The 16,199-nt window shown below is 56.0% G+C and overlaps 1 protein-coding gene across 5 annotated transcripts in view; it reads left to right on the plus strand.

The window, feature by feature from the left end:
* The window catches only part of MSI2 (musashi RNA binding protein 2), a 394,365-nt gene that overhangs the window by 344,134 nt on the left and 34,032 nt on the right, over nt 1-16,199 (plus strand). For all 5 annotated transcript variants that reach the window (XR_004347246.1, XM_032615339.1, XM_032615342.1 and 2 more), the window contains exon 11: nt 13,653-13,715. Coding sequence is in view for 4 of the 5 variants with exons in the window: in XM_032615339.1 (XP_032471230.1) it covers nt 13,653-13,715 (63 nt within the window). In the remaining variant the exon portion in view is untranslated. The remainder of the gene's footprint in view (nt 1-13,652; nt 13,716-16,199) is intronic.

A 16,199-nucleotide genomic window follows, 5' to 3' on the forward strand; every position in this document is an offset into this window, starting at 1 on the left:
CCTTGGTGTTCTTATTCTGCCACTCTCCAGAGTGGTTTTCTCTTCCTCGTCACCCCCGATGAAGCTGCCTGCTAGGGGACCTACTTATCAGTGAAAGGAATGATTGGGAATCCCCGAGGGAGTTGCTGGGACTTCTTGCTTCACCCCCGCTCTTCCCTCCCTCCCTCCCCATGTACTGATCATCCAGCAGTGGATAGGTACCAAATATCTGGACGTGCATAAGGCTGTAGCTCCTTGAGGATGCTCACGGCCCAGCCGAGGAAGACAGCCGGTGATCACACCCATCGGGCATCAGGGGACAGGTGCTTAGCTAGAGAGAGGGAATCTCTCTCCGCTGTAAGGGCACAAAGACGGGCTGTTGGTCCTGCCTGGGGTGACACCACTACTGGGTCTTACAAAGTCAAATAAAATTAGCTGGGTAAAGAAGAGAAGGAAGTGTATCCCAGGTAGAGAAATGACATGCTTAGACACTGAATCAAGTATTTTTTTAAAAGAAAGAAAATGCAATATAATAATACCTAGGCAAAATAAGAATTTGTTTTTTCTCTCCAGTGTGAAAGAAGCCTGGATGTGGCTCCACAGTATCAAGGGTCTGGGTTTCTTTTATCTTTGTGTCCTATTCTCTTCAATGTAAGACTCCATCTTATAGACTAAGAAGGCTGCTCAGGCTCCAGCCATTACGTACTCATCCCAGAAGAACACACCTCTTCCCTTTAATAACACTTCTTAGAAGTTATGTGTGGCACTCTGCTTAGATCCCATTGGTCAGGCCTTAGTCACATGGCCACTTGTAGCTGCAAAGGAACCTCAGGAATGTCTTTATTCCTGGTAAGCATGTGCCAGCTAAAAACAGGATTCTGGTATTAAGGAAGAAGAGTGAAATATTTATTAGGGGACACTTAGCAAACTCTGCCACAAACCTGAAAGGGGCTGCGGTGCAGGTCCCAGGGACTAAGAGCAGTTAAGGGGATGGGGGTGGGTCAGGGGAGACAAGGTTAGAAAGGGGGGCAGGTTCCGGGATTCACATTTGATCCGCAAAACACATGAAAAGCCCTTAGAGGATTTTAGGTAGAGGAGTGTTGTGGTCAGATTTCCAAAGTGAGTCAGAAGGGGTTTGGGGCGGGGGGGCGGGGGGGCAGTGAGGGACCCATGTGGGTGAGTTCAAAAGAATGCTCCCCTCTTTCTGCACTGCCTCTCCTCCTCTCTGCCTCTTCCTCTCGGGGCTCTGTTCCTCTCCCCCTGCCTCAGGTTGGCTGCGGCCCTTTGGGGGTCTTTCAGCTCTACTGGGACAGCAGGGTTAATGCAGCCCCAACCGTCAAAAAAGTGTCTGAGCCACAGCCTTGGCTACTGAAGTGACCTCAGACACAGGGCCCTGGGGGCAGCCAGGAGAGTCAGGCTAGCATCCCTGGCTCAGTGCTGCCACCTCCCTCCTAGGATGACTGTGTGGGAACAGCCGGGTGGTACAGGTTCCAGGCGGCGAAACCTGGGACTCTGGTTCAGGAAGTACCAGTTTGTGCTTCTACGTCCTCAGTGATGGAAAACAGATTTCATTCAGGTGCTGATGTTGCCTGATGGGGACTGGCTTCCTGGAGCACTGGCTTAAGAATGATCTTGAGGCCGAGTCTTAGCTCAGCAGAAAGGGAGCTGTGGTTGATTAGTGATGCCTGCGTGGTTGCTGGATCCGGAACTCACAACTGCTCACCACGTATTTTGCCTTCCATGTCTCCAGTCTGATGATGGATGGTTCTCAGGTGCTGGTTGATTTTTGGTCCCTCTAAAAGATAGTCATTCTGTTCCACACCGAGGGAGGGGGTGTGGTCTGAGGAGAGGTGCCATAGCTCAAGGATATCCTGTTCTCTCTGGCGGAGAAGCTGCTGTAGCCCATCTTCAGTTGTGGCTCTGCAGTGTAAGCTTCGGTCACATCGTCTAGTCTTGGAGCAAAGACCAAGTCTTAGTGGTCTGTCTTATCCTGAGGGCCGTGGCTTGAATGTGGAAAGCAGAGGGAAGAGGGCCCGAGTTTTTGGAAGGGGAAGGAGTTTGCCTTATGCCAGATGACTGGGGAAAGCAGCCCGGGGCAAGGGGCTGCTTCCTGAGCTAGCTCACACCAGTCTGTCAGTTCCCTCCGGTTTACAACACGGGCGAAGTGTTCAGACGTGCTGATAGCTGCCACACCAAAGGCCTGGGGCCCTGCCTGGATGGATGACCTGGGCCACTGCAGGGAGCGACTCCAGAGGCCTTCCGTCCACCCCTCCCCCAGCCCACCCACATGGCGGAGGCCCTCGTGCTCAGCCCCCACTCGGGAAACCTGTGCTCGTACTCCCGCCAGAAAAAGTGGTGCTTTTTCTGGTCAAGTTCTTGAAGAGAGAGGAGCAGGCCTCCCTCCCAGCCTCTGTGACCCTGTCAGGGGAGGCGATTCCAGGGCCACTGTGGTGGAATCACAAAACCAGCGGCTTGGGCTGACCCCTCACTCGGGTGTCTGTTTAAACCTCAGGACTTTCCTCTGCTTACGTTTGTAGGAGGCTCTTTCCTCACCCCCTACCCCAGAAATGCCCTCAGGGGGAACCCTGGTATACCCCGACGCGGTAGGTCCTCAGCTCTGCCAGTGCCGCCTGGCTCGGTGCTTCTGCCTGGGTTCCAGAACGGAGCCCTCCCAGCGAGTGATGGCTGGCTCCTGACGGGTAGGGGAGCCCACCTGGACGTGCCAGGATGGGATGGTCGGCTTCCCAGGCCTGTTGACGTGTCCACAGTCCCAGGCGCCCGCAGCTAGATGTTTCAGCACTGTAGACAGAAATGCTCCCTCGTAAAGGGAAGCCCCACCTGACACGGCAGCCCGCACACATCTGCTTCATCACCAGCCCTCTCATCTGCACCTCCCTCCAGCCCAGAGCTTCTTCTCTGGGGATTACCCCCTTCACAGATCGGATCCACAGGCAGATTCGGAATCGCAAGCGAGCTCCTCCTGTGGCCAGCCCGCTCCCACGCCACCTGGCCCTGTGGGTACTGGGGGCTCATCCCTCATTTGAATATTAAGTCAGGCTTAGTGTAGCTGCTGCTTTAAAAGAAAATGAGGAAGTAAAATTCCGCAGCACACCCCTATTCTGGCATGAGCTGTGGATGCCCTCCCATGTGCCCTCCCACGCTCCTCCCGTCGCGTAGAAGATCAGGGGCTGACGCTATTCCCAGGTGATGAAAGCAGAGCGTGGTGCCTAATAGGCACGTAATAAATGTTTGCGGAAATGAATTGGAGCAGTCTGAACTGACGGGATTGCGGGTTTCACTTTCCAGCAGGTTTCCACGCCTCTTGAAACTCCTCTGCATGCAAAAGAGAAACGTGACTCGGGGTGCCAAAGCCAGAGACCCCGGTTCTCAGGAGGGAAGTCGGGAGACTGAGTTCTTGTCCCCAGCTTGCTGGGACAGTAAGGCCACCTCTGGGCCTCAGTTTCCCCATCTGTCCAATGGGGCTATTGATCTCCTTGTCTTATCCCCTTCCTCACAGGTTGTTGAAAGGGTCACTGACCAGGCATTAGAAAAGACAAAACAACAACAACAGAGTGTGAGATTATAGGCAGACGGCAGTGCCAGGCCTGAGGGATGGGCAGCTCATGCGTCTAGGACAGCCAAGGACAAACCGGAAGGCCAAGATGGGCCCCCGTTCCCTCCTTCTGCCCAGGCTGAAAAGGCAGAGCAGAGTCCTACCCCGAGGTATTTTCCCTGAGTCCAGGTCAGCTTGGATCCCCTGCCTCAGAGAGACCCAACCAATGGGGTCACTGCCTGTGGTGCCGGTGCCTTCCGTTGGGGGTGGGCCATGAGAGGGCATTCTCGGTAGTGTGCCGGACGGTGTCCTCAGGACCTGCCGGGGGCTAGATCCTCTGTGGGCATTGGGAAGGGGTCCTGATAAAGCGAGTGAGGAGGTCAGGGCCTGGAGGGGCGTCGCACAGGCAGCCAGATGTATCCCCCTGTGGTCTGACGGGGTGGGGGAAGGGGTGGCAGGGTTGGGGAGTCACTGACTGCCAGCAAAGCTTTCAAGAAGGGGCACCATCTGAACTGGGTTTTGAGGTGCACATAGGAGTTTGCCATGCAGCCAGTGAGGGAAGGGTACTCCACGTCCAGGGATTAGCAAGTGTAAGGGCCCAGAAGCATTACGTGGCTTCCCTCCCTAGCGTTCCTACCTCTGTTGATGATTCTGTGGCCCCCATCTGGGCAGGTGCTGTCCTATTACCTGGGCCAGGACAGCTGGACAACAGACTTTAGCACTGAAAAGCTGATGCCACTTCTTCCCAGACCTAGGGAATCACGGGCAGACACTCTGTGAACCAGGGGTGCCGTCCCCACCGTTGCCTTAGGCTGTTCCCTGTTGGATTGCACTGAGCTGGCCCAGTGGGCCCTGGGTGCCGGCTGCCCAGGGCTGGCTTCCTTTGAGGCCAAGAGCCTTGCCCAGTTGCAGTCACCTAGAGAAGGACAGGAGAGCGAGAGTGCAGCTGCTGACCCCCCTCGGAAGCCCTGCTGCCCTGCTCTGAGCCCGAGCAGGCCTCAGGGCAAGACTGGGTTTGCAGGGGAGGGTATGGGGCCTGTCCTGCATCTCTCTTAGTGGAGCTGGTTTAGGGCCTCTCCACACTCTCTTCGTCTGACCTCTGGCACCACCCTTGAACGAGCTAGGATTCAGGTAAGGCCTAGAGCAGGTGGAGCCCCTTTCTTGCCCACCCTGTTGTACCCATCCGTTCCTCTTCCACCCATTCCACACTTGCTTACCAGTACCTGCTGCGTCACAGCCCTGCCCCAGAAGCTGGGGACACAGTGACGAAGCAGAGAGACATAGCCCTGCTTTCTGGGGCACGTGCTGGCAACAGAGGAGAGAGCAGGCTTCCACTAGATGGAAGGGCCCCCAGAGGTCCCTCTGGCTGAGCCCTTCCTAGAGGAGCTGGGAGGGACTGAACAAATCCAAGGGCAAAAGGGCAGGAGCGACCGCCAGCGCAGCTGACGGGCGAGCACCAGAGCTCTGGGGTCTTCAGCCACCGCAGCCAGGCCCTCCCTGAGCCCCTGCGAGCCCCTCGCCTCCTGCCGTCACATTACCCACCTTGTACTTCAGATAAGACGTATCCTTATCACTCACAGGCAAATTATAAATGGTATCTATTAAAGCCCTTTGTATGTGGAATGTCGTGTAAATTAATAGGGTTTTAGAATAGGAAGGCCACGCTACTGTTATTACCTTGGGCGATAATAATAAAAATAGAAATAAAAGTTATTATTCCACTTACTGAGAGCTCACCCGGTGCCAGATAATGGGGCACCGGTGCCACCAACGCGCTGAATTTCACGGCAGCCCTAAAAGGAGGCCATTAGTCGCGCTTACAGAGGAGCCAAATGAGGCCAAGGCGGGGTTACATCACTCGTCTTGGGTGGCACAGCTAGTGAGCGTGGGAGATGGGATTTTTGCCACCTTGCTTTTAGCCATGCTGTGCATGGTCTCCTTTAACCTTAACTCTCTGGACCCGAGTCCTCCACCAGGTAGCGTCTTCCTGGGGGTATTGCACTGAGGGCTCACTGAGGTGGTCGGGGGGAGCCTCTTGGCCGTGGAAAGCGCCCCAGTGGCAGCTGCTCTTCTTATCATCGGCGTAAGGATCATTTTCTCATCATCTCATCTGCTTTAAAGGTGAGGAGACAAAGGAACAGAGAAGGTTCTACACATCACCTTGTCGCCTAGGGCTGACGTGCAGCGGCGTGATCCGCCGGCTGTTCAAATTTTTAATGATTTCTGTACCGGTTGGTAAATAGCAGCCGCCTTGAGCCCCCAGAATGCCTCCCCCTCACCTCCCGGGAGTCTCCCCCAAGACCCCCCTGACCGTCCCATGGTCCACCAGTCAGTGCCCAGTTCAAAACCTAAAATAGCCTGTCTCAGGAGTCAAAAAGTGACGGACTCTGCATTTACAGGAGAGAGAGCTTGAGATCACAGATGTTAGTTTACTCACAGAGCTAGTGATGGGGCCAAGGTGGGAGCCTGGGATCTTTCAGCAAAAAGTCTTGGGGTGCTCAAGACTTGAAGGTTTGCTGTCCTGGTGCACAGACATGGGTGCTATAGGGCCGGTGTTTGGAATTGTGCCGAGCCCTTGCACAGGCCCGTAAAGAACGAAGCTGGGGAAAGTAGGCAAAGAGAGGAGGCCCAGGAGAGTTTAGGCCATTTAGATTTAAATGGCTCAGTGAGAGATCCTATGGGGAGAATGCAAAATGTTGACTCTTTGACTGGCAATTGGACATCTGAAACTGAGAACAGGACATGTAAAAAGCCATCTGCAGGGCTTCCCTGGTGGCGCAGTGGTTGAGAGTCCGCCTGCCGATGCAGGGGACATGGGTTTGTGCCCCAGTCCGGGAAGATCCCACATGCCGCGGAGCGGCTGGGCCCGTGAGCCATGGCCGCTGAGCCTGCGCGTCCGGAGCCTGTGCTCCACAACGGGAGAGGCCACAGCAGTGAGAGGCCCGCATACCGCAAAAAAAAAAAAAAAAAGCCATCTGCACAGTGAGCTCTAGCAGGACCAATGGTCAGACCAGTGGCTTGTCCTGACACCCATTGGTGGTAGGTGGGAGAGCGTCTGCAAAGCAGAAATTGCAGTTTTATGAGGAGTGAGGGGAGGGGTGGTGCAGGAGAGAAGGAGAAACTCTCAGCATAGTTTGCTCATGTCTCCTTAGAAACTAGAGTCTGAAACGCCTTCACTTTGAAGGTCTTGGTCTTGGTCTCTGACAGACTGACGTTTGTTCTGTGGGCAAGTGGGTGTCCCTGGGCTAGCCAGGACCACAAACTGCTGTCACAGAGCGGCGAAGGCTGGCTTTGGAGTGAGCTCCCTGTGGCCACTCTCACCCTTGAAGTCTTGCTAGAGAGAGAGCAATGCGGAACAGAGTCCTCCTAGGGCCAGGAGCCAGGGCGGAGCACTTGTAATGTATCAGCCGTTCCTGATACTGGCCCTCTGGCCAGCACTGCGGAGAAACCTTGTCTTGTCCCCAAGGCCCCAGATAGTCAGGCCAAAGCTAGAACTCTTTAGGGCCCAGAAAGGGAAGGATTTGTCCCCAGCTCGGTCGGTCCTGACTGAAAAGAATTATGAGGGACCTGTGTCTTGGTCACGTGTACCAAGGGCCTAGCTTGGTGATTTTTTTTAACTGAATTGAAGTGGTAAGACCTTTAGGGGCTATAGGTCAAGATCATAGCCATGGGAATGCCTCCATTCCCTTTCCTTTTGTTTGCTGGACTTTGGAGGAAAGAATTAGCTGGAATGGCCACCCTCTACCCTCCACCGTCCTGCAAGGCTGAGTCTTCTGATCGCTGCTTCCCTCTCCAAGCAGGATTTGGTGTAGCCACACCCATGTCTTGAGCTCAGCTATGAGAAGACCCTATAGTACACACAGTCAGGGGCCTGGCTACAAGCTAGGTGGGCCCAGGGTAGAGGCCCCCTTCTCGCTGGCAGAGTGGCCAGAGCTCCCCTCTAGCCCAAAACCCTGCTTCTCGGTAGCCAAGTTTCTCTCCTTTGCGGGGAGTTGGTTTGTGTGCAGCCTGGGCCCGCAGCTGGAGACCCCTTTCCCGTCAGGACTGGTGACTGGAAGCTCTGTGAGGGCAGAGAGTGTGTGTGTTTAGTAGGTGCTCAATAAATATTTAGTGAGCGCATAAGGGGCTGAGAATGGGTCGGGAGTTACGGAGGCCTCTGAGGTCGGTCCCTGCAAAAGTTCTAGGTGAGCAAGGGCACTGTGGGCTCCAGCTCTCTGTTGGGAGGTAATACGGCCCCCCTGGAGAAAGATGCCGGGCCAGAGTCCCCAGGGAGAGCTTTCTGCTTCCTGCCTCCCCAGGACCCCAGCAAGCAGTGCCTAAAGCCATGTTCTCAGCTCCGGCCATGCTTTGGGGAGCACTGGAAGTTTCCTTTGTCCAGGCTGCACCCAGACATATCATCAGAATCTCTGGGGGCAGGGCCCAGGCATCAGAGGAAGAGGGAGGCAGGAGGAATTGCCTGGAGCAGCTGCAGGTGGGTGACAGTGCCCACCCTCAGAGGGACCCTGGGCAGCTCTACACGCCTCCTGGAGATGCAGGGCATGCTGGGGAAGGGGGTGGAGAGTGCTTAAAGCAAGCACAATGTAGGAAAAATTGTCTTTCCTTGTAGTGTACATTATGAGAGAGTTTTCTAAAGATGCCCCTCAGAAATCACAGCCTGTCAGAGCCCTAAGGAACCTCAGAATTCACTCATCCAAGGTCACAGAATTAAGTAGTGACCAAGCCAGGACTGTATCCCAGGCGGCATCTTCTCAAACCAGGAAGGGGAGAGGACGCAAAGTGAGAGGTCCGTGACCTAATACCCCTGTGGTGGACAGGACAGTGGGGCCCTTCAGTGTTTACTAAAAACCAAGGACACCCCAAGACTTCCTCTAAATCAAGGATTCTCTGCCCTTGATCCCACAGAGGATCCTGTGCATCTCTGCATACATCAGAATCATCTGGAAGGCCTTTAAAAGAGAGACAAAGGCCCTACCCGATTCTTTGTGTGCTAAAGCTCCCTCAGCCAGGCTAGAAACCCGCTGCTCTGAACAGAGACCCTGAAGTGGATCTCAGAGGAGATGGTCTCAAGGATTAGATTCTCCACCGTGTTCTCAGGAGGGCCTTTCCTTCCACAAGGTTAGCGGGAGACAGGGTACGCAGATGTACACCTCAATTTAACCTTTGTAATTTTTTTTTTTTTTTTGTGGTACACGGGCCTCTCTGTTGTGGCCTTTTCTGTTGCAGAGCACAGGCTCCGGACGCGCAGGCTCAGCGGCCGTGGCTCACGGGCCCAGCCGCGGTGGGATCTTCCCGGACCGGGGCACGAACCCGTGTCCCCTGCATCGGCAGGCGGACTCTCAACCACCGCGCCAGCAGGGAAGCCCCAACCTTTTGCAATTTTTGAAAGCCCTTACACCAAAGGTTCTCCCCCTCGGCTGCACCCTGGGGTCACCTGGGAAGCACTTAAAGGTCCCCCTGTCCAGGCTGCACCCTAAACCAGATAAATCAGCATCTCCGACAGTGGGACCCAGGCCTCAGCATTTGTGAAAACTCCCCAAGTGGTCCAGTGAGCGGCCAGCGGTAAGGATAGTCCGCTAGACAGAGCAGGTGCTCTTTCTTGTCGTTGCCGGCCCTCTCCTGTAGGCATTTGAGTTTGCTGCCCCTGGGCTGCAGGGTCACGGGAGTGGAGAGGCAGCTAGACATGCAGGCAGTGCTACCTTTCAGCTCAGTTTACCCAGAGCAGTGCCTCTGAGCCCTGGCCCTCCCCCACCACCTTAGGGCATCTGACCGTCATCATACCAGCTGATGTTCCACAAGAATCTAAGGTGGGACAGACTCCGGACTAGGTCCCAAGTGGGACACGGGGCTCGGTCCCCACCCTACAAGAATTTGCCACCCAGCAGGAGACATCAGATGTGCACATAAAAATAACTGTGCTTAGGTAAGGCAAAAACTGGTAAGTGCCACACAGAAGCAATAAAAAGTAGCTGTGGTGTCGTAGAAGCCTCCAGAAAACCAAAAGTGCCGTTGACTTCTAACTGGCGCTAAATTCCCAGAGATCCAGAAAGTCCAGAAAAGCATCTCGTCCACTGTCAGTGGGATGGCAACAGCTCTCACTTAGACGAGTTACTTAGCCCAGAGTGTGGTGGTGCCAACCCCAGAGGTACCACTTTCCAGTGACAGAGGGACTTGGGTTTGTCATCCTCTTACACCAGCAAGACAGGCCCTTGCAGGCTCAGAGCTGAAGGGATTTTAGAGGTCATCTGGCTTGACCTCCTTGCAGGAGACAGGAGTTGGTTACTCGGGGCACAGAGAAGTGAAACACGGTGCTCAAGTTATAAAGCAAGCCAGGGGCAGCTGAGGCTGGCGGCCAGGCTTTGATGCCAAACCCAGTGATCCTTTTATTGAGCTGGTGGGGCGAGGAGCTCCAGGCTGGTGAGATTGGGTCTTTAGGTCTGAATGACAGCTCCTAGAAGGCGTGGCACCTGCCCGTGCCTGGAATTCCACCATTAGGGCTTCGTTCTTTCGTACCCAGGCAGCCTCTTTTTGAATGCAAGATTCTCTAACAGGTGGGGCATACTACCTTCCTAACACCTGAGTCGCCAGGTAGGCAATGTATAGCTCTCAAGTCCTGAGGTTTTATTAGCAAAACATTTTTCTCGTTGCTGCCTGATTCACTGCTAAGAAATGGGAGGTATTAAGCCACTGGGGTCACGCCAGCTGGCTTGGCCCGGTTGTTAGAGCTGAAAAGAACGCATATTCTAATTTTGAGGTATGGAAATTTAGCTGCACTAAAATGACATCATGAAGTTGGGACATCCTGAAAGATTCCAGACCACTGTTATCAGTAGGAATTCAGGCCTCCTGTGTGCTAATGACCGTCTGACCATGTGGCCAACCCCGGAGAAGGTGGAATAGCCCTGCATGAGGGAGAGCCCTGTCTTGAGGGCAGGGCTGATGGCTGGACAGAGACCTGATGGGCTTCATCAGAATGAGAGCTAACACTTGTTGAAGCTTACTTCCTGGCAGGCATTCGTGTAAGCACTTTGCATCTATTAATCTCTGACTAATATCACCATCTCTTTTACAAATGGGGACACCAAGGCACAGAAAAGTTAAGGCAGCTTGCCCAAAGTCACTCAGCTAGTAAGTGGCTAAGCCGGGATTTGAACCCAGACAGGCTTCGTGTCTGTGCACTTGGCTATCGGGCTAACCTGCCACACGAGGAGAAGCCTGGTTGCCCCGTTCACGCGTTGGCCGGACAGGCTGTGTCGAGGAGGGAGCCCTTCTCCGCATTGCCAGCAGCAGACGGGGGACGGTCATCTGGGCAGTGGGGTGCTAGGGTGGCCACGGGCACTCATGGACCAGGGGCTCTGCCACGCTTGCCTCAGCCCCAGCAAGAAGCCCTGAGCCCTGCCAGGTCTGCCTAATGCCCTGCAGTAATCCCCTGAATACCCCCTGCCAGGGCAACCCAGACCCCCAACCCTTCAAAAATAAAATAAGAGGTTTCCCAAGGAGGGAGTCTGCCGCAGGTGAGCCCTGGCTCCTGAGGGCCTGGGGAGAGATGCTGAGCACAGGACCAGAAGCCGAATCTGCAAGGCTCTCCCTGTTCTTCCACCTCCTCCGGGCCCAGCCCTGGAAGCTCCTGGTCCCCAGGTCCCTCCTGCCGTCCTGGAGACAGGCTGCACTCCATGGGGACAGCTGTAGGCCCATGACGGCCCCTAGCTGGGGCAGCCCCAGCACCTACACACACACACACACACACACACACACACACACACACACACACACACACCCCGTTCTTGGATCTGTGCTCACGCATCCCCCACAAGCCCCGCCACCAAGGAGAGCCCATTGGCCTTAGAAATAGCATCAGTGGCTTAGCTGCCAGGTCATCTGGAGAACGTATTTGGGGTGACCGGTGAGGCTGGGCGGCCTCCCAGGACAGGAGGGGGTTGGCAGGGAGCTGGGGAAGTGGACCAAGAAGACAGCCCCGGGGCAAGATGCTGGGGCGGCGCTCTCTCCTCCCTGCTTAGGAGATTCCCAAGGAGGCCAGGCTGCACGGGGGGACGGGGGGAACGGCGGGCTGTGTCGCCACAGAGTGGGTGCGGTGAGGGCTGTCTCTGCTGTTCTGGGCACGCTGGGGGGCTCCCCTCCCCTGCTCCCCCGCCCCCAACACCTGTCACTCCGCTGAGCCCCGTTTTGATGGTCGAGTTTAAATTCAGCCCTTAGCAGTATCTGCTGAGCGGTCTCCAGCAGGAGCCTTTATCTGAGATTAGGGATAATGGATTTCCTTTCTTGGATCAGGTTTTTTTTTTCCCTCCCTCTTTCCTCTCTCTTTCTCTTGGACTTTTTGTCCAAAATGCACTCAACTCCAGAAAAGAGAGCTTTTGTTAAGTCTTCTTACTGACTCAACTCCCCTCCCCCAGCTCTGTCCCCCCTCCCTCCCCCCACCACCATTTTTTTCATGCTTCCAAGGAAACCTGTTTCAAGTAAGAAGTGAGAGAGTACAAAAGAATAAGGACCTTCCTCCTGTCCCCGCCCTCATCCTTCTCCCTCAGGGTCCCCTGAGCCCTGCTCCGGGGCCTGCAGCACAGCCTGGCGTACAGTTGGGATGGGGAGAAATAACTTGACATCTTCCTTGTTTTCCTTCAGCACTTTGCGCAAGCACCACATCTTCAGAAATCTAGATCCTGCCTGGAAGAAATGGGGAGGGGACTTGGTGGGGGAGTCCCTTCCCTGGTCTTGGCAGGCAGGGGTCATTGCTGTGTACATTTATTTCACCTGGATCTTTCTTTTTCCCCCTTCAACAGCCCTATTACCATATTTAAATGCAAGTATGTCTCTTTTCATTGGCATTTGAAGTAGCTTAGCCTGACGTTTCTAGTATAGCTCCTTCCCTTCTGAACTTCTTTCCTCCCCAGTAGTTCTGTGTAGCTAGGGCAATAGTCTTAGAGTTTAGCGGGCTTCTAGTTTGCTGTGTTTGGGGGACGGCCCTCTCTCTCCTCCCCTGCTCCCCGGTGCATGTTCCCTTACCGCCCTCGTCCTGTAGCAGCTCCTTATCTGGAAGGCTCAGTGGCCAACGCTGAGCCCCTCCGTTGGGCTGTTTGCTTGCTGCTGGCTTCTGGCACATCATTTAAAACCACAGGCACCGGACACGGGTCTTGGGATCAGGCCTCCGAGCGTCTGCTTGGAGGTAGATTGTTCCACGCGTGGGGGAGAGTGTCTGTGTGTGTCCCAGGGCGTGGCCGTGCGTGAACATGCTAGTGGCCGAAAGAAGCCCGGGGGAGGGGACGTGCCCACCTCTTCCTTCACCTGGACACTCTGCAGCCACGCTGGGTCACCTTGTCCTTCTGACGTTTAGTCCCACTGCTGGGACAGCCTTGCTGCCTGGTGCGTTGTCAGATCAAAAGCCCCAGGAGACCCTTCAATGCCAACTTGATTGGGACGGTGGAGCTCAGACAGAAGAACCAGATCTAAATCCCCCTCATGTGCCTCCAGAGCCACAGGCCCACCCCACGTCGGTCTCTGCGGCCCCACACTTCCTCCCCGAGCTGGACCCCCAGAATGCTTCACCCCTAGGCCTGGGGCCGTGATGCTGCTGGCACTGAAGTGTGGAGTCAAGATGGCCAAGCCAGCCTGAGGCCTCAGGAGAACAGCTAGGCTTAAGCCGTCTCCTGGCCAAGGTGCCTGTAGTGTCAAGAGGCCACCCCCAAGGCCTCCTGCCTATGGCTCAGGGCTGACTGCACCACAGGGACCCCTGCCTGTGACCGGGCCGTGCTCGACCCCACCCAGCTCTTGACAAGCCCTGGGGAATCACCAAGGTGCCCGTGCAGGGGCCGCAGGGAGCTCGCCCTGCTCTCAAGAGAAGTTACTCTTCATTCTCTTCCGTTATTTTGGTGTGCCGTCTAGAACCAGTTTCCCGGGTGACAAATGTGTGACAATCAAACACGCCTAAAGATGCTGTGCCTTCCAGAAGCCCGAGCGCCACTTATCCATGTCCCTCCCAAAGGCCGGCCCGTGGACATCCCTTCCCCACCCCCGTCTTCTGTGTCGGGGCGGGGGACATGGCCTGTGAGACGCGTCTGTCCGTGGCCCTTTCCAGGACCCTCCTTCACCCCAGCTCCTCTCTCTCTGCCAGGCTTCCCAGCAGCGGCTTATGGACCAGTGGCAGCGGCAGCGGTGGCGGCAGCACGAGGATCAGGTAGGAAGGTGTGCGGGCCAGGCGGCTCCCAGGCATGCCCAGTGTGCAGGGGAAGGTAAAGGCCCTGTTGGATGTGTGGCTGCGTCTGCCCACCACTCTCACCACAGCCCGGAGGGGGGCGGGGGGCGGCCCCAGCGGGGGGTCAGTCCCGGGACCGCAAACCAAAGGTAGATGATGATTCCCTCCCTCGAAAGAGAAAAAATGGATTTCTTTTGGACTTCGGACGGGCCCCTTCACCTGACAACCGGCTTCAGGGCACCCGTGGGCATTTCCCTCCTTGGCTTTTGCTGGTTCACAAGGCCCCCTGCCTCGAGTCTCTGACCCAGCCAGAGAAGCTCTAGGTTGCCAAGGGAGACTCAGAGTCCAGCCATGTGGTCCTGGCCTTGGAGCAACCCACCCCTTTGGCCCCTGCTGCCCTTGGCAAGGGGGCTTGCTGATCCGGGGCTAAACCCCGAGTCCCTGAGGGTCAAATGTGAGGCCAACCCTGACCCCAGGGAGTGAAGCTGCTCTTCCTGAAGCCCCCGGGCCATCCCAGACTCTCTTCTGAGCCAAGACCAGAGAGCTCCGAGACTCTAGCCGCCAAGGAAATTGAGGTGTTCCCTCCCATGAGGTCGCCCAGGTCATTTGGTCTCCAAATCCAACCTTTGAGGGGGTCTGGGACCCTTGGGGTGAGCTGGGAACCTTTCGCCACTGGCACTGTGGGCTCAGGCTGGAGCTGGGCCGTTGTCCCTCTCCCCAAGATGCCCTCTGCCTTCCTGAGCAAGCAGGGCTTCTGCTGTGTGCTCCCCCATCCCCCAGGCCACCGAGAGGGCCCCCACCTCCGAAACCCGGGAGCCATGGTTTGCAGCTCTCCCCCAACACCCCGCGGCCAGGGTGCTGGAGCACCCAGGGAAGTTTAGTTTGATGTAACAGGGCTCTGAGGAGGGCCGGGAGAGGGAGGTGCTGCTGAGGGTACCAGGAAATGGGGCATTAAAAGCCCAGAGGGCAAACGCCAAAAAGACCCAAACCCTCGGTGGTAAGAGACTGGCACAGTGAGGCCCTTTGGAAACGTCAGTAAAAATCCGTTCCATGCAAACTGGCACTGCCTCAAGCTACAAAGGACCCACTCCCCTGAGCCACCCGCTGGGGGCTTGTTTGGAGGGGCCAGGGAATTCTCAGGGGGCTGCTGAGGGCGTTAGCCAGAGAGCTGGGCGGGGGCACCGGGCGCCTTTCCTCGGCTTCCGCCCGCCCAGCCGGCCTCCGAAGCTCCCACCGGCCCTCTGGCCAGCGTCTCTTGGTCCCCCTGCCCTGGGGGCGGGTTGCACAGCTGCCTAGTGTCTCCCTGTTCCATTTGGTTTTTTAACTTGAGAGCTTTTTGGTATCATGATAAATGAGCCTCTGTCCTACCTGTGCCTGGGGGAAGGGACAACAAAAAGAAAAATCCTGAGATTTTTGAGTGTTGTTGGTTGTTGTTTTCTCCGTTCAGTTTCTTTCTTATTGTAACTTGGATTATGAAACTAAACTTTAACCCAAAATTAACCCTGCCTCTCTCCCCACCCCCATTCTCCCTGACTTCATGGCAAGTTTAAAGGGCAGCATGGGGTTCTTTGAGAGTCTGAGAGTGGTCTCCCCATGGTCTCTGCCCCCTTCTGCCACCCCTGCCCTCTCCCAGACCCCCAGAGCCAGGCGGGAGTCCCACCCATCTCCTCTAACTCCTAACCCCAAAGGTCAGAGCCATCTCCAACCACCCTTTTTTTTTCAGGATCAGTGGTGTTTTATTTGTAGCCATCTCCATCAGGAGCAAAGTCTCCCACAGGCCATTCTAGGTCAGCCATGCTCATCACTGCACTGTTAGTGAATTCTCTCCAGGAGTGTGCTCCCAGACCCCCTGCCCACACCAGCCTGGGTTAGTGCAAGGAGTAAATCCTCAGCTCGGAGGTGCCCACCCCAGGATGCAGGCTCGGCCAGGAAGCTGTAGGGCACCCCCCAGTGCAGCCTGGGTGTGCCCGAGGGTGATGACCGGGCTGTGCCTGCCAAAGTCAGAACACTGCCCAGGCTGGAGGACACCTGCCCACGTGTAGACAGGGTAGCTCGGCCCCCACCCCCTACCCCCTGTGAACCTGGAGCAGGGTTACAAGGCTGGGGAAGGAAGATCTCCACCTGTCTTTCTCTTAGTGCATTTTGACCTGTAAGGACTCTCCCCTTCCTCCCTCCCTCCCCCTAGAAGATGATCTGGACTCCAAGTCTGGCAGGATGGCCAATTATTTACCTGTCATAGTGGCCCCTGGGTGGCATTTTGGCATGTATGGGAGGGGCTACACAGACTTATTTGGGTGTGTGCATCGGCCCAGGCCAGTAGGGGGGCTCACTGAGGGCTGATTGCCTGGTCTACCTTCACCGCCTCCTGCAATCCTGCCCCACCCATCCCAGCTCCTCCCCCGGGGACAGGGATGCTCCTTCAGCCCCCCAGCCGCCCCCCCCCCACAGCCTCGGCTGTTGGGGGGC

This window comes from Phocoena sinus, chromosome 20 (assembly GCF_008692025.1).
Source record: "Phocoena sinus isolate mPhoSin1 chromosome 20, mPhoSin1.pri, whole genome shotgun sequence".
NCBI lineage: Eukaryota > Metazoa > Chordata > Mammalia > Artiodactyla > Phocoenidae > Phocoena > Phocoena sinus.